Raw genomic sequence first — 18,044 nt, 5'->3', positions numbered from 1 at the left:
GGATTATTGTTAATGATTAGACTATAGTAGACTGTATCAGACATACTGTAAATATGGGCATTGGTGGCTCGGCTGTTTCTAGGCAGCCAGTGTTAAAAGCATGTGAAAAGGTCTTCTGTCGTCATAGAAACGGAGGTGATTAAGGCCGTACCTTGACTCTTCTCTGAATAGTGCTGATGTCTGGCCTCTCATTACTGCTGCTGTCCAGATGTCTGAGGAAGGACGGGGAGAGAAAGATGATGAGGACGGTGAGCGGGTGGGGAGAGGGGAGAGGGGGGAGGGGAGGATATTGATATCAGTCTGCTGAAAGGTAATGTGTCAAAGAGATGGGGCAACAGCAGGTCGTGCCAGGCTATAAATAACACGAGTGAACCCGGTTATCTCCGAGAGCCGACCCTTTGGACTTAACTCTAATGACCCTCGTTGTTTTCTCACAAACACATGCTGTTAACGCAAAGAGCAGCAGAACTGGTTCGAGAGACGTGTGGAGGAGGGAGGTGGGATCGGGTGAAGGGAGGGGAGAGGAGGCTAAAGGTCAGAGTTCTTACTTGTAGAGTTCTGCCAAGAAAATGTCCAGGCCCTGCAGCTCCTCGAATAGTGCTGGAAAACATGAGAAGAAGGTGAATCTCACGTAGATTTACAGTGCGTATACAGTGTTCTGTCATTCGTTAGAGTCAGCGTTTTGTGAGGACATGACTATCAAGATACAGTGTTCTGACTTTGTCCCTACTGATTATTTGATCTTTATCACATTCAGCTTGTGTCTTTTTCTGAAACACGCAGGTCTGACATTGCAGCTGCTGTTCTAGGTCAGGTCCCTGTTGACTGTTTTCTAATACCAGTAGGACTGCAGCACCACTAAAAATAAGTCTGAATGCGGAGACATATACACGTACATATATACGTACATACAGCCAAACTGGTATCTCTACATGTCACTACATGTGTAGGCCTGTGTTTATGCGTTCATGCCTACAGACTCACAGCTCTTGTCAGTCCACACATGCAGCTCTTGGGCCAGTTCAGGTATAACCAGGAATGTCCTCCAGCCCTGACGTTTCTTGGACTTGAGGATGTCGCCGAAAATGTGGTCCCCGATGTAGACGATGTCCTTCCCCTTGGCCCCCAGCAGGTCGCATACAATGTCAGAGGAACCTAAAGGAGGATGACGTGGCATTAAATCATGTAAAAAATCTCATCAGTCAAAACTGCTACACGCGACTAAATACTAGGTCAAAGAAAGTCTTACCTCCAGAGTAGACTATACCATGCTGCAGAGGCCCTGTGTAGGTTCCTATCTTTAAACGCCCAGTTGTCTGAAATGAAGAAAACACATGCTGTTACATTACAGTTATGGAGGAATCTTGGCACAGTCAGAGAAGTCAGTTCCATAAAGATGATTAAAGTCATATGAACGCATTTGTACATGCAGACAGTGTTCTTTTAAAGACTAAGACATTAAGCTTAGATTTGGTTAACCGTGAAAGCTGCATCCAATTTGTAAACTTTTCCTTTTTCTCACACAGTTAGAAGTTTCTCTTCCTGCATATGTTCTAGTCTTAAGCTTTAAGGGAATACCTGTTATGTTAAAACCCATTAAGTATCTGTAAACAGCTCCAATTGTTAAGCAAGTCTTGTGCGATCTCTTTTTAGCACATACTGTACTCCTGTCCTTTTCAAAATACAATCCAGCTAAAAATACCTGTATTCCTGGCAAACAAAGACAACCCATAATGAGTCACGCAGCATGTTTTTTGCCATGTTACATTTATTCAGTATTTTCCCCACTGAATAGAGTGAGTGAAGCTGACTAACAGCAGCAGTTCTCAAAATCTGTCATCTACTTTTGTCAGACTGTGCAGCTGTTATTGTGTCCATATGTCAAGACACACAAATGTGATGTCCAGTCTTTAATTTAGGTGTTTCAAGTAGTGTCAGGTGTGTGTAACAGTCCTGTCGCATAGGAAAATATTGCCTACACCTTGACAAAAAAAGAGACTCTTCAGATGCCAAGCTAGAATTACCGCCTTGTGGTTGTATGCCTCTGCACACCAGTCATGTTTCTCTTACAGTTTACATTCATGTCTCTGTAAACATGGATGCTTGACACACATCTTTCCCCCAGCAGCATAGAAGATCTACACAATCAGCAGTTTCAAGATTACTGTCATCAATTCAGTATCTTCAGTATCAGTATTCAGTATCAATTAAGTGTCTCCCCTTCTGTTCCTGAGTTATGATGTAATTCCCTCAAGGCGTTATTGAGACATCGCATTCACAAGAATGAGACAGACAGACAACCCGAAAACATAATGTCTAATGTGTGGTGGCATAAAAAAAAAAATACAACCAATTTATTGCAAAAGACGACAAATGGCCAGTCTGTTAATCCTAAATCTAGCGACGATCCTTTTCCGGTGATCCATCTTATCACAGTTTTCCACATTATCTTAAAAAGCTGACGTGCAGCTGGGCTCCGTCATGTCTTGATGTGTCAGCGTTCAAACGCAGTGCAGCTATTATTAATGTCTTCTCTGTCACAGTTGTGTGTTCTGTGTCTGCTCACCGTGTCGACTTGTCTGAGCACCGTACCCTCTCCAAAGAACAGCGGCTTCCTGGCGTCCACCAGGATCAGATCAAAGTAAGACTTCCAGGGCCGGTGGGAGGTACCAGGCTGGATACAAAGACACACACACACACACACACACACACACACACACACACAAGCAATTGAGTCACACATACACATATAAGCATAACGGATCTTTCGCCTTCACCTGCACATTCGTGTCAAAGTGTGATCAAAAGGAAGGGGTGAGAAAGCTTTATTTTACCTTGGGGCCATGAGGGAAGTCAAACAGGTAGGTCATGATTTTCTGTGAAAACACAAGACATAGACAGTCAAGTTAAATGCTGAGGTGTTCAGAGATCATACAGCTGCCAACAGACCAGGAGAAAATCTCAGAAATTAATCTATTTAAATTAACTCAACATCATCTGTCTTACCACTGAAATCTTAATGTTTTCCCCTACAACTAAGACATACTTGCATGCCTGCACTCACATCAGTGTATTTGTAGTCACTGTTGGTAGCCAAGAAAACCTTGGCTACTTCATTCATTCTGCTGAGAAGAAGAGGCAGCTTCCCCTGGTGGGAACAGAGAAGAAGAAAAGCATCTTTACAAACCAGCCTCTTCACAGAGCCAACCAAGAATGTGGTACACTGTGAGTGTGTGCACTTGTAGTATCCTTGATGAATACAAAGTACTTACATCTTTCACTACATATTTCTCCAAGTTCTCAACAGTCTTCTCCTTCAGAGTACCCTGTAATGTAAGACACACTGAATGACACAGTCTGCACAGACACCATCTTCCTGAGGTAGAAGCATCACTGCTGCTTTATTTCATTCAGTAACAGTTAAGTAACAGTCATCAGAAACAGCCCACGCACAACACGTGAGGACTTGTGGCATTTAGCTGTGGGTTATACAGGATGTGTAAGTGGAGAGGGAGCAGTGATAGCAAAGCAAGATCTTTCTTTGCATAAAAATCTAAAACACAAGATTTTTCTTTCAAGGTTCTGTATGCGACATAAAACCAATATTTGCTATGTAGATAAGATAAAGTGGAGTGATGGCGTCCTGTGCAGTGAATGAAGACACGCTCTTTCAGTGTGTGTATCTGAGCTTCCCTGTAGTTTGCTGTGATCAGGGCGTACATACCGCCACTCTGCACTGTGCTCATAGGGCGGTTACCACTGATATTGGGATGGCAGAGTTGTGGAAGCATAGCACCCACCTTTTGGTTCGCCCCCGTTAACTGTTAGCTCTGTCAGCACTGTTGCTGTTGTTAGCACCGTTAGCTGCTGGCCACTGGCTCAGACACCTCCCTGTTAAGAACCGTACGTAGATAACGCTTATGCTCTGAATATAACATAGAGCCCCCTTAAGTACGTACGTACTGCATGTTTTTAAGTGTGTACACATATGTCTATATATTTTTTCAATGTTATTGTGGCTGCTTTAAAAATTAAAACACAACATTTAAGAAAAAGTCTATTAAGCCATCCTAGAACCTTGCTCTTGATGCTATAGGCCTGGAAACAACAACGTCTACCACAGATGTTTCAGACGGCTGTTTTTTGCAATGTTGTTTTGAGTATCGTGGATAGTAATAGCCCCAGAGGGAGCTAACATTCGGTGAGCCTTTTCCCTTGACAAGTTGTCTACATATTGGCTGAGTTTCTACTTTTATGGTCACAGTATAAAACTCCTAGCCTGCTTTTCCACCTGAGCTATTTGATTTGGTTTAGTTGAACTCTGGTGAGTTTCCCCATTAAGTAGATTATTTATGTTAATATGAAAGTTTCAGTTAAACTCTTGCTTGGACTAAACGGACACTGCCTGAGAAAAGGAGGGTCTCGGCTGCAGATTTCCATCAGCACTGAGCAGATTCATGTTCAGAAAGGAGCATCACTAGTCTCTATATACAGACTCTACATTCAGTGAATGTAGAGTCTGTAGGCAAACCCCCGGAGATCTTGCCTCCGGAAGAAGAGCGGAAGAGCCCTGGTTTTCGGTGCTAGGCTGTTTGTAGTCCGCATGATATTGATCAATCACGTTTGAGCCGGCTGCAGCTGTTGCCAGGTTAAACGCTCCGTGCGGTGAACTAACGATGCAGAACATAATTGGCGTCACTGCAAACTCTGAATCCATCGCAATGGTTCAGCATATTTACTTATATATAAACGGAAGTCGGAAACGGAAATTTGCCTCCTCAAACCGGAATGCCAAAAAAACGGGGGTCTGCCCCAAGAGGCTGTATCGCCGTCTGCCAGAAGTCAGACGCCGAATACAGCCGATGGGTTCCAAGAATGGAGCATCACACCCTGTGGTCGTATTGAGCAGCACCCAGGCATGAATGTGATGATGTGTTAATGTTTATTAACTGACATACTGACGTCAAAACCAGCAAAAGTGTCTTACCTTGAAGTGGACCCAGTCGACGGCATCGCGGACGTCCTGGAACATGCTCTTATAGGACATGAAGAGGTCGCCATCTTTGAAGCCAGTTTCACAGCTGGGGGAGAGGAGCAGAGACACACACGTACACAGCCGTCGGACAGGCCACATCTTTACAGAAGGTTTTCAAAAACATGACATTTGTTTTTTGTTTGCTTTTAAATGGGATAGCCTTCCCTTGTTGGAGGGGTCCCCAGCCAAACAGGAAAGCATTCTCCCCCTAAAAGACCAACAACCAGGTTTCAGAGGACAAAGGACATGCAGCCATTCCAGATTACATTCTCAACAAATTTACAGGCCATTATATCTCCTTACAGCAACATTTTACAGATTATCTTACAGCTACATTAAGATTTAATTGTTTTTAAATAGTTAGTGAGAGCATTTTTTCATTCCTATCTCACTCTGATAAGAATCCATGCTTTTCTACAATTAGTAGAAGACATTAATAAATCATGGTTATAGAAAAAGACGGGTTCTTTGGCTGAACACCCATTTGATTTCCATTTTAAAACAATTAGCTTAGATTAGCGGTTGAGACACCTGGACCCTCCCATGCTGTAGGGCTCGCTCTTGACCCAGTTTGGCTTGCAACGGTCTTTGTGTCACCATGCGGTGCCCAGAAACTTGTTGCATGACAGATAGTGTTACCAACAGTGCCTTACCTTGTGTATCTGTCACAGTTGGAGAAGAAATCCACAAGGCAAGCAAAGAGGTAGGTCTCTGTGAAGGAAACAGAAAGGCAAGGAGAAGTCATCAGTGACGAAGCAGATCAAACTTGTCTTTAACCTGCACAGAAAGGTTTCAGCTAGAACCTCCCATTACGTAAGATTCAGCTTTTAATCATGATAGAGCTCTTTCCTGCCCGTTTAATTAACGGCCCAATGGTATTCTCCTCTGTGCTCAGAGACCTTACCTGGCAGGTTGAAGAGTGTGTTAAGGATATAAAAGCGTTCTGTATCATCTCTCTGGATGAACTTGTTTGGGTACCGTTCACGGATCTCAGGGCTGGAAAAAGAGGAAACACAAAATTGAAATAACGTACGTAATATAAATCTCATTCAGAGGACCGGGGTGGAGAATGTCAAACACTCTTACCCTCGGAGGAAGTTGAATCCATGGACACAGACCAGGATATTTCCATAGGCGTCAACCTTCAACAGGTTTCCATACATGGTATCAAACACAAGGCCCCTGAAAGTAGGAGGAAATAAATGCTCATATAAGTCTCCAATAAATAATTCAACTGTTCTTATTTCTTGCTTTCATTTGTGATGTCATTACAGTTATCACCACACTACACTGAAAGGTATTTTCCCAGAATGAAAGTGAACTTTGAACGGGTGATGGCTTTTCATCTCAGTCCGTTAGCCTTGCTTAATATCCTGGCTATTTCCACTGAGGTTAGATCGATAAAGGGACTAAAATGATAAGAGATGAGGCAATAAAAGTGGCAGTTGGCCATTAACCTGACAGCCACCGTCAAGATGTCTGTGTGGTGGGGTGTGATTGGACTGACCTGGTGGGGAAGGATGGGTCATAGACAAAGCTGAGCAGCTCCTGGGGGTAACCGATGGAAACCAGCCGCTCCACTGTGAGCTCAAAACCTAATGACTCATACTCTGGTGACTTGTACACTGGAAATGAAACATACACACAGTTTACTAAGTTAACCCAATGGAAGATCACAATACATGTGATACAGCAGTGCAGTTTGGTGTGTAATCTCCAATAAGAAGCCACAGAATTTGGTGACAACATTTAAAATTATTGTGCAGTGCAGTTCAGAACAGTGTTTAGAACTCATATGCTCTGGATTTTCACATAAAGCCCCTTTAACAAGCTGGTAATTCTGACAACTGCTTTATTGTTAGTAATTTTTAGTCATTGCAAACTGAATTAGAACAGAAACAATTACTCAATCCATCATCAGATAAATAATCTACAACAACTTCAATAATCTAATAATTATGTGACAGGCTGAAAGGAAAGCTTGTGAAACATGTGGCGTTATATATGTAAAATGTAGATAAACTCTGTATTATGTATACAGTTGAGGAACATGACCTGTGGGTGAAGCTATAATTACACAGCAAACAACGTTTCTGTAGAGGTGACACACACTCAGTGGAGCTTACTCGTGTTAGTTACACAACACCTACATGAGACTTTTCTAAGGCTGCCTCATCTACTTGAGAGTTCGTGATGTTGTCTCAGCATTTTGACAACAGCATGTTCTCACTCTCCAGTGTACCCCCCGCCCTCACACACATGTTGCCCTTCTCTCTCCCCACCATCAACAAGGGCCTCCATGTTCTGCACGCAAATCCATAAAGAAACAGGATCAGGCGTTAAAATAAAAAGTCGCTCAACTTTCAGCAGCAGCTCTAATGAGCCCTGCTGAGACTTACGAGCCAACCCCCCCAACCCCGTCACCGCCAGAGCCAGATATTTACCAAAAACCAAGGCAGGGGAGGGCTCTGAAAATAAAAACACAGGGCTCAGAATAGGCTGGCAGGGGATTGAAATGCTATGTGACACTGGGAAAAGAATATGTCAGATGTTATAAATACAAAAGGAGAATGCGCTTGTGTTGTTGCCTTCTTTCTGCACTCCCAGTGGGGAGGTGGAAGGCCACCAGAGGGGAAGAAATATTGGCTGATGATGCTTGGATAGAGGACAGTTAGTTGGGGGAACAGCACTGTAGGACAAACAGGAAAACATCTGCGTCCTACTCTGCAAAATGTGTGAGCGTGCACTTGTGTCTAATGCTGGGTTACAAACAGAAGCATAATGAGCGTGCACAAAAGAGTTCAGTAAAGCTTTGTCCTTTCATCGACACCCCTACTCTATAAGCCCGATCCTGTTTCTGCATTATGATCACGTAACCTCTCGCAGTTCAACCTCCCCCCTCCTCTGCCCCCCGCTGTGATCTCCCAGCAAACTGAAGGTCTGGGCCCTGTGCCCAGAGCAGTAGCATACACCAACTAAATTGCCTTCCCTCCTCGTCCTGCTCGTCCGCCTCGTCCCTCGCTTGTCATAATCTTCCTGAAGCTCTGAGGCTCTATAAAGTAACCTATTTTAAGAGCAGTTTCCCCTCTGTCACCTTTGCTATCATCACTCTCTTTCTTTGTTTCACTGGGTGGCTTTTCACGTGTTGACCTTGGGACATTGGTGTGGAACTCCTGCTCACACAACAATAAAATCTCAATCTGGGTTATGTAAAGTGAGCCACGCTAGTCATTTATGATGAGGAAGTACTTTTGTTGCATAATAATTAGGCAAGACTATTAGAAAGTATTACTATATGTCAAAATAAACCTTGAAAAAGGCATTGCTTATGAGTTTAACAGACAAAAATTAAACTAAAATTATCTTATTCACAAGCTTCTCAAAACGTAGTTTTGCCCCGTCAGTATTTTTCTATTATATTAAATGTTCATATCTTAAAGGGACACTTACCTTTCTGGAAATTTTACGCTTTTCTTTGTTTAGGTTAAAATGTTATTAATAAGCTGATGGCACACTAAAATGTAAGGGAATTCCACCAGAGATAAAAACCCATAATTGTACCATTCTCATATGGTTCTAAGAAAACTCCAACCAATCATTGTATTCAGACTGAATTCAATGATTGGCCTAGCGTTTCTGACACTTTATAGACCACACAACTCATCGTTCAATCAAAAAAATAATTGACAGATTAATTGTTGATGAAAAATGAGTAAGCTGCAGCTCTATTAGTGACACCGAAAGCATCTTACTTCTGAACATGGAAAAACAAGCCCCTACCCTTACAAACTCCACACAGACACACGACACCCGTGGCCTACAGTGTATTCCTTTCAAACGTAACTCTAAACGTCCCACACTATTCCACATGTTTAAAGGCTTGAGCAGAAGTCCACAGTGATTTTGTTTTTTCCATGAAAGCCACACTGGAAGCAGGAGTCATGGAAAGTTGCATATTCCAGTAAACGAGGCATCCAAGAACATATCATCAACAGATGTTATTAAAAAGGGTCGGAGTTACAGTATTTGTGTGCAGACCGGAAGTTGTGTTATTGTTGCTTACAGTGTCCTTGACTCTCTCGCATTTCTGTTTTATAGGGGTCTTTGCTCCCCTGCTATAAGCCCCTTCTCACATTTCTCACACTGTCACTATGCGTGCGCACACACACACACGCACACACACACACACACACACACACACATATATGATCATGTACTTAGAGCTGGGGTGAGAAGCGGCCTTAGCTTCGGGGATCTGTTACCTTGAGTCTCTGATGAGATTGTTGCCAGTTAATTATACTCATGCTGCTCCAACTGCTGTGGTGTCTCTCAAGAGTTTATAGGCCAGGTCACCTCAGGCCTAAATGTAACGTACACCCCTCACACATAAGATAAACAACCTGCAACCTTCTACGAATAGACCACTAAATCCAAATCCTATAAAGTGTCTTTATCTGAACCATGTCACATAGCAATCTATATTTGAAGCCAGCAACTTACTGTCTTAATTTGTCTGTGGCCACTAATGTGCAAAATGTAGGCCTTTGTCACAGATTCATGACACCGTCAAACATATTGTGGAAAAAGAAGAAAACTTACAGCCTCACAGCCTCGGGGACCTACATTCCAGCCAAAAGTCTGTTGGAAAACTAGGACAAAACTATGTGTATCTCTCAATGCAATCAGGGCTTAATTGTGTGTTTGAGCAACATTTCTCTGCAGGCTACTATCTGCTCCATTTTGGAGCACAGAGAACAGATGAGGCAATGTTTTCTCACACCATGTTGATTTAGTTACACTCTTAGGAAATACTACAAAACGTGTGACGTGCATGCATGCTCTGTAACAGTTGTAAATATATCAGCAACCTTTGATCTTAACATGTTAAGGGTTCACTTAACGGTCACAGTAAAACATTAAGTCAGTAAACTTAAGGGATATTAATGTGTCCATATAAGAAGCACAAGTGATTGTGAATCAGTTTCACCTGTTTTGATGCAAATCAAAGTGACAGCAGGTGCAATGGAGAGACAAAAGCAAGACGACAGCCAAAAAGGGAATGGTTTTACATGTGGTGGCTACAGACAGGTGGTCTCTCCTTATCCTTCCTGACTGAGTCTTCTCTAGTTTTGTGTTCTGCTAGTGTCCTTGTCACTACACGTAGGTAGCATGAGGTGGTTTGTACAGGTAGTCCAGCTTCTCAAGGATGGCACATCCTTACTGAGTCTCCCAGCACAGTCTCAGGAGCATGGAGGAGATACCAGGAGACCGGCTGTTACACGAGGAGAGCTGGACAGGGCCGTAGAAGGGCATGAATCCAGCAGCAGTAGCAGTATCTGCTCCTTCGTGTGAGGAGGAACAGGAAGAGCACTGCCAGAGCCCTACAAAATGACCTCCAGCAGGCTAGTGGTGTGCATGTTTCTGACCAAACTGTCAGAAACAGACTCCGTGAGGGTGGGATGAGGCCTGACGTCCTCCAGTGGGACCTGTGCTCACAACTGGCATTCATCAGAGAACACCAGAACTGGCAGGTCTGTCACTGGCGCCCTGTTCTCTTCGCAGATGAGAGCAGGCTCACACTGTGTCAGGCGTAAAAGAGTCTGGAAACGCCGTGACGAACGTCTGAGGTGTCCTGATACACGACTGTGTTCACATGGAATCAGGCAGACGGCAGACAGCAAACAGGATATCATTTTAGTGGATGAGAGCAGGACGGTAAAATTAGGCAGGCAGAGAATACCGACAATGGTGATGGTAGACGGCATTGCCTTTCAGAGTTTAAATATTTCAACTTTTTGCCGTTCTTTCAAAGGAATTTAATCTGGACACTTACTATACATTACTAGAATAATTACATAAAAAATAAACATGAAATACTTCAATTTATTCTGCTTTATTTAAGTCTTTGTTAACAATACAACATCACCATCACAATATATTGTAATGTCTGTTTTGTTTTACCACCCTGACATTTTGTCGGACAGCTTATTTTTCCTGTGCCATTTAAAAGGTGTTGTTTGTCTGCTGTCTCCCTGATTCATGTGAAAGTAGCACTAAATGTACTCCAGCCATCCAACCTGAAAATAGGACTGCCCCCTGAAAGTTGGAGATTTGATCAGGGACATTTTGACCCACAAATTTTGCGGCAGAGTGAGCGCTCTTCACTCTCATGCTGCTCTTTGGTACAGGCAGCTGCAGCACAGAGGAAGAGAGGTTTTGCCCAGTAAGGCTCCGAAGTAACGCTATCTTCTGCCTTCTATGATACAGTCACTGGCTTTTGTCTGATATCTGGTGTCAGCAAAAAATGGTGTTGCACATTCGTGATCCGTCGTTAGTGTGGTTAGCTTGTTTACTGTACAACGTGAGTGTCACTATCCCACTGGACCCTCTCAAACTCTGTATGAAAAAAGAAATGGACTGAACTTTCGAATATTCGTAGTGAACAGCCAAATCTGATTCACCTGGCATAATTCTGAGTCGGGTACAGCCCCGCCAGAAATCAGTATGTTCTTCTCACACCTCACACCAGTTTTCAAGACATATAAAATCATCAAATTGGTTCTCTGCATATTGTCATACCATCAATAACGTGCTGGATGTAATGTCAATGTCAATTTCATCCAGAAAGTAAGTGCTAAAGAAAAACACCCCCTAAAAACAAATACTGAAATTGGCCAGGGTGTTGTAATTAAGCAGCAGCCATTCTGTGACACCACCAGCTCCCTGGCGTTGATGGAGTGCCTCTGTGGTCAAAACCTGAACACCCTCCAAATGATACATGATAGGCACGCTTCTAGCAAACATTAACACTTGGTTATGAGCACCCATAAAGAGAGTCATGTCAACAGCTGAGCGTCCGTGAAATCTCCTGCAGTCTGAACAGGGATAGGGGTGCAGTGCCAGAGAGGGACTTCGAGTGATCCCCGTTCTCAAGGGTGCCATCACTGGTGAACTCCACAAACAAACGTGACCTGCTTTTCAAAGTCAGGGAGGAGTTATTTATAGAGACGACGAGACTAAAAACTGGAGCTGAGTCACAGAACAAAGTGGCATGAAAAATCAGGATATTTTCAACCCCGGTGCAGGTCAGTGGGAAAAAGAACATCTCCATACAAATGACTTTGTGTGCCAGGGAGATATGATTAACATTTTGTTATCTAAGTGTGATAGTGTGCTCAATGTGTCACCGGCATTGACCTAAATAATATTTTGTGGACAACAAGCCGCAGCTCCAGGGGGGATGGTCGGGTAGCCAAATATAAAGTTGACAAGAAGGGATACGGTGGACTTTAACATCCGCACAAAACACACAAGGAAATGAACAACTAGAGATTTGTTTTCACATATTTTAAATTCCAGAAAATCCCTAAAAATCCAAATGGACCCCAGCATTAACAAAATGTTTTTTCTTCTCTTTTTAATCAATGCATCTTTTTCGATTGACTTCCATTAATACATTTAATGTATCTCTAATCCTTTTAATCCATCTGGATTTATCAAGTCACACTTGCTCATTTGGACTATTATTAATATGAAAAAAAGGACAGATAATCCATGTAAACACAGGATCTGCTGTGCAACCCTCTGGCCCAGTCTGACTGCGTAACAAACATTTAAAAGTACCAATAGTTGTGCATAGTGTTGGACCTACTGATTATTTTAATAACTATTCATTGTATCAATTGTCTTTTCAGTTTAAATCATATTTATTTGAGCTACTAAACGTTAGAGATAATGTCAAAGTGTTTGCCAGAGCCTGAAGTGTAAAAACCTCACATTCAGCAGTTTCAGCACTGATGGTGACTGGTTAGGTGAGTGTGTGTTCAACTTACCTGCTAAAGTGTAATCCATATCAAAGCCAAAGCACTTAATCTTCTCCATTGCCAAGCTTCTGTTGACAAACACTCTGCAGGAAACAAGTTGAGGTAAATGTTTTAGTTGCAATGCCACATTCAACAATGAGATTAGCATTTATTCTGGCAGACTCAAAAGAAGCTGTGTCACTAACTGAATGGACCCACTATAACCCCAGATTGTGGGCCGTAATAATAGGTCTATTCAGTATTCAGAAAAAGCTGGTAATGTGAAAATGTACCAAACATACTGCTACAACTCAATAAGTCAATTAAATGCACAATGAAATGGGCACAAGTTTACGCGCTGTGACATTTTCATTCATAACGCCGGATATTAATGTTGACATTTAGTGCTTTCATCCAAAATGCATTCAAGTCGGCCCGCCGCTTTTCTGCTAATCACAAGAACAATGGCACTCACTTAACGGCTTGACTGCACACTGTGCCACAAACTGAGTTCATTACATGGTGCCATGTCAAGCGTACATTATTTAATCATCTGGCCTCAATTATATCAAATCAGTACTAAAGTTTGGCTTTCACCTATGTTGTTTATATTGAATAATAAACACATCAAATGACAAACAGTCTCCTTTTTGTTGCTGCTTTAGCACAAAGAGTGGTAGTTTTGGCATTGCAGGAATTCTAAAATTGAAATCATACATTAGGTATGAACAGCAGGTTACTATGTGTTACAATTTGGGTGGTATTTTCTCAGTGATAAGGCAAAATGATTGATGTTGCGACAAAATCATCAGTCGTGACAGTAACTGATAATACTGGAACATAACGTACAGTGACACAACTATGCTTAACAATTTAATTAATCTTCATCTGAGAGACAAAACATTCTTTTTGCATTTACATCAACATACAGATATGACCACACTCAAAAAAAATGTAGCAATGAATCATGCATCGGAAACTACGAATTCTACCTAAAATTGCACCACATAATCACACAGTCACGCAGCACACGAATGCACCTCAGTAACACGACCTTAAAATTCTTGAGTAATCTCAAACCATGTCTTCTGAAACCACAGGAAGTTAACTAACCCGGGGGATGGTGAAATCCTAGATTTAAGCTTTGAGCGTGTCAATATTCCAGGAAACAGCCCTATTGTGCTGACTCATATATCAATCAGGAGACTGGGGGTCCACAGCGGCCACAGTGATAGACAATGTTTACACAGCCTGGCTGACACGGGCTTCAACAGAAAAGACACACGCTGCTGGCACAACTGTGACTGCTGGCACAAACTCACTGTATCTTATCTTAAACATCTCTGAGTGAACTGAATATGTAGTCATGTTCCTAGATATTTCCACACAAGTCAATATTTAGCCATGCTAGAGGTAAGATGTAAATGGCTACAGGCAAAAAAAAGTTACATCACTCCTGACTAGCACATCAGTCTGACACACAGGCTCAAACGGACTGACTCTGCAAAGCAACCCATCTTGTCATTAATCTGCGACAACGACCGTTCCGCATTCACCAATCTCTAGTATCAGCTGTAAAATACCTGGCAGCAGATCCATAGTGAACAAGTTCCCATTTAGATGTAAGTCCAGCAGACGACTGGCGATGCATTCTGTGCGGAATTAAACCTCAGTTTGACTCTCCGTCGGTCTGACCTGCTCCAGCTACACAGGGCAGCTCTGGCCCACAAACAATGCCCCCCGCCCCTCCTCTCTCTCTCTTTGCTTTCTTGCCATTCAGAAATTTTCTGACTTGTTGCAAAAATGATTGTGGCCATTCCGCGTCATTCTCTGTTGTTGTGTGCTGTCGTTCAGGCGTTGTTGTTGTGCGGCATGATGTTTGTGGGCCCTCAAAGACATCCAGAACAATCACAAGTCAGGTAGAATCAAGCAAGCCCCAGCGCCCGAGCAACAGCTGCTTACCATACTGAGATTTGGCTCAATGTAAACACTTGGAGCACAAGTCCTCTCACAGGGGCAGCAGGTTTTTCTTTATTTAGATTCCGTTATGTATTTCAGTGTGTTTTATGGGGGCGATAACAGGCTACTGAATACCTGTTTATGGAATTTAATAACTAGTAAATTGCTTTCATGGCATTCATTTTATAACAAAATGTTTTTTTCTCACAAAAGGGGTGTCAGATATTGAAAAAAGTATGTTCAAGTTGTGCAAATTCAATTGGTTATTATGCGTTTAAAATTCAAGTCAAGTCAAAAACTTAAATTGCACAAATTTGAGATCAAAATTTGAGATCAAAATCTTGAAAATCAGACATATGATACGAGAAAAACAAGTTCAAATGAACGACTTCAAACCCAAAACACTTGGATTTTCTATCTAAATCCTTGAACTCTGGAAAAAAAACAAGTTTTTGAAATAGCATAACTTGAATACTGACATTTTTCAATGCTATCAATCAGTAGTATTTAAATCCCAATATTAAGTATTTAGTACTGGGTATTTATCTTTGTATCCAGTTGCTTATAAAATTCAAATTTTATGGCCTTATTCTGCTTCCACAGAATATGGCCTGTCTAAAGCAGAGGTACGCCTCAATAAAAACAAATGTACTATTTTACTGTCCCTATTTCAAGCATAGATCTTTTCCAAAGAGGGATTAAAACGTAAGTCTTTTCTATTTTGTTGAGCTGTTGTCATTTCACATCTTGCCCTATGCATGTGGGAGGTGCAGTAAAGGACAACCATAAGTCATAACTTAAGTGAGATCATGCCTCTCCTAAGCTCGCCCATGGGTGGGGGTGACTTGATTACCACAGTTAGCCTCGACTTTGGGCCCGCTGACAACACTATTGCCTCAAATATCCCACACAGGCCACACCACACCTACGACAGAATCCCTTAACAACTTCTGCTCCATTTGAGCGCAGCTGTGCGACAATCAGCCAGATTTTTTCCACTGCTCTCTAATCTCACACAGACAGTGATTCGACTCCCTGAGATAGAAAGTTTATCTGTGCTGGGCAGAGTCGTCAGCCCTCTGCTATGTGATACACCGCTCACTGTCAGGCTGCATAGCTACAGCTGAGCTCTTACTTTGAAAGAATGGTCTTTGTCTGTCTGCGAGATAAACAAAGGTCACCTTTGATGGTCTCTTGCATTGTAAAAGAATTACTGAACAGTTCAAACACCCTTGGTTAATTCAATTAAAGCAGCTACAAGGAATTTTAACTGTTGATCAAACAGTCTCGGTTTCATATTGATGCCTTTGTCAGCAAGATGATTGGCTATTTCTATATAGCTATTCTTGGTGCTTGTTTCCTGGTCCTAATCCCAGTGAAATTAGACGAAACAATTTACAGCACCCAGACAGGAGTAGTCTGTGTTTACATTTTCTGAGGCAAAGTGTTGCAGTGAGTAGTTTGTTAGCCAGTTAAAAGGAAGCAAAGAGTTTCCTCTTTCGTCAATTTTATTGTTGACATTACATTTTGTGGCTATAGCTGATACTGGGACCTGATCAGCAAAGAGGAATAGAAAATATCTGACCAACGAGGAAAAAGCTAAAGGGCACAAAAATAGAGTGCGGGCTAAAACATGAGACAACACTGGTCGGCCATTCAACAGCAAGAGACAAATGAGGGATTTGAAAGGACTCAAAACTGATCCTGAATTGGCCCTTTGCCTTCCACAGTTGCATATCTCTGTTTTATTTATGAAATACACTGCAAAATGTGGTTTTACATATTAAAAAATAACCTCCGTCCTTCCTTCATTTGCTTTCCAAATGAATGAACGTGCGATCCAGATCAATATCTCTACATGATGTGGAATGCAGTGTTCATCCCAGGAAACACTACTGCTTGTGTCCACAGTGGCCGCCAAAATCAACACAAACACTGTCGGAACAAGCTCAAAAGCACCTTTGTACCTTTGTTAACTGTGCACGTGTCATTGTTTGCATGCATGTGTCTGAAGAGGGTGTGGAGAGATCACCGACTGGGTGACTTATGTCAGCACATGCAGAACTGACAGATGAGTGACAGTTTAATAATCTCTGTGAGCACGACATATTATATAAGGGTGTATGAAAACAGCAGTGCCCAGTGGACATGCATTTCCTCGGCTGAGTTAAACATTAAACCGCAACACAGAGACTACATGCTTTACTACATGAGCCTTTCAACCACTGTGACGACAGGGCATTTCCAGTCAGCAGGTGCAGGAACAAGGAAGTCTGTCTATGGTATGACTCTCCTATTGTGTGAGTTCATAAAACAACTACATGAGGAGGGTATCATCTTTGCCTTCAAGCCGACTACAAGCTCTGGATTCATGCACTCACTCCCAGGGACCGCATCAGTCTGGTGCCATTTTGCCCTGAGGCAGAGAGGAATTTAGCACAGCAGTCAGAAAACCACACCCAAAACACTAGTGGAGCATATGTGAACTCTAAGCCAGCAAAACCTGCTTTGTATTCACTTGATGAAAGGTAATGGGAAATGTAAGACTGCAAATAATTGGATAAACATAACTGCACAATAATAGAAACCCTAAATAATCAATGATTACCAAGTGCAATGCCTTTAGAACAACAAGAGAAACTACTACTGCTGTCCAAGTAAAAGCCAGTACATACCAGAAAATACGACACTCAAGTTGTCTGGTCGGTTAGTGACATTTGACTCCATTATAAAACACAATAAAGAAGCGAAACAATGTAGAGAATGTACAAAAGTTGACAGTCTTAATGGCTGTTTCACAGCAAAGAAATACATTTCTGAATCTATGTGATGGATATTTGGCCATCCATTCACTTTGAATTTGACCCACTGTTAATAAATAATAATAATAAGACAAACATACTTTTGGTCAGTTCTGGGGGAAGTAAAAAGACAGAACCCCACTTTCCATTTCTCTGACTGCTCAGTGATATTTAGGATTGTGATTAGGGAAGCCATAAAGAGCAGTGGACCTGACTCCGTCCAGGCGTCAATGACCACAGTCAATTTGTTGAACAATTTTTGTCAACAGCATGGCCCTTTTTTGATAAATGGAAACAAACTCTATGGATGTATGGCCTACATGGAAATAACATGGACTACTTGTCAATCTTTGAAGCTGGGCTTTGATGTTCAGAGGCTACTTTGTTCGAGACTGGGCGGCAGTAGCTCAGTCCAGGGACTTGGGTTGGGAACCGGAGGGTTGCCTG

At 42.2% G+C, this 18,044-nt stretch overlaps 1 protein-coding gene across 3 annotated transcripts in view; it reads right to left on the bottom strand.

Annotated features, from left to right (window-relative positions):
- nt5c2b (5'-nucleotidase, cytosolic IIb) overlaps nucleotides 1–18,044 on the bottom strand; it is a 28,001-nt gene that overhangs the window by 5,848 nt on the left and 4,109 nt on the right. For 2 of the 3 annotated variants that reach the window (XR_007448899.1, XM_049570917.1), the window contains exons 3-16: nucleotides 12,868–12,941; nucleotides 6,543–6,660; nucleotides 6,122–6,217; nucleotides 5,940–6,031; nucleotides 5,689–5,746; nucleotides 4,988–5,081; nucleotides 3,273–3,326; nucleotides 3,065–3,148; nucleotides 2,835–2,876; nucleotides 2,567–2,674; nucleotides 1,250–1,316; nucleotides 985–1,155; nucleotides 549–600; nucleotides 152–212 (exon numbers count right to left, since the gene is read on the bottom strand). Coding sequence is in view for 2 of the 3 variants with exons in the window: in XM_049570917.1 (XP_049426874.1) it covers nucleotides 152–212; nucleotides 549–600; nucleotides 985–1,155; nucleotides 1,250–1,316; nucleotides 2,567–2,674; nucleotides 2,835–2,876; nucleotides 3,065–3,148; nucleotides 3,273–3,326; nucleotides 4,988–5,081; nucleotides 5,689–5,746; nucleotides 5,940–6,031; nucleotides 6,122–6,217; nucleotides 6,543–6,660; nucleotides 12,868–12,941 (1,171 nt within the window). In the remaining variant the exon portion in view is untranslated. Of the gene's footprint in view, nucleotides 1–151; nucleotides 213–548; nucleotides 601–984; nucleotides 1,156–1,249; nucleotides 1,317–2,566; nucleotides 2,675–2,834; nucleotides 2,877–3,064; nucleotides 3,149–3,272; nucleotides 3,327–4,987; nucleotides 5,244–5,688; nucleotides 5,747–5,939; nucleotides 6,032–6,121; nucleotides 6,218–6,542; nucleotides 6,661–12,867; nucleotides 12,942–18,044 lie in introns of those variants that run through there. The other variant, XM_049570918.1, reaches the window with a different exon arrangement.

The sequence above is a fragment of the Epinephelus fuscoguttatus genome, linkage group LG3 (genome assembly GCF_011397635.1).
Source record: "Epinephelus fuscoguttatus linkage group LG3, E.fuscoguttatus.final_Chr_v1".
Taxonomy (NCBI): Eukaryota; Metazoa; Chordata; class Actinopteri; order Perciformes; family Serranidae; genus Epinephelus; species Epinephelus fuscoguttatus.
This window is presented reverse-complemented; position numbering and strand designations above follow the sequence as displayed.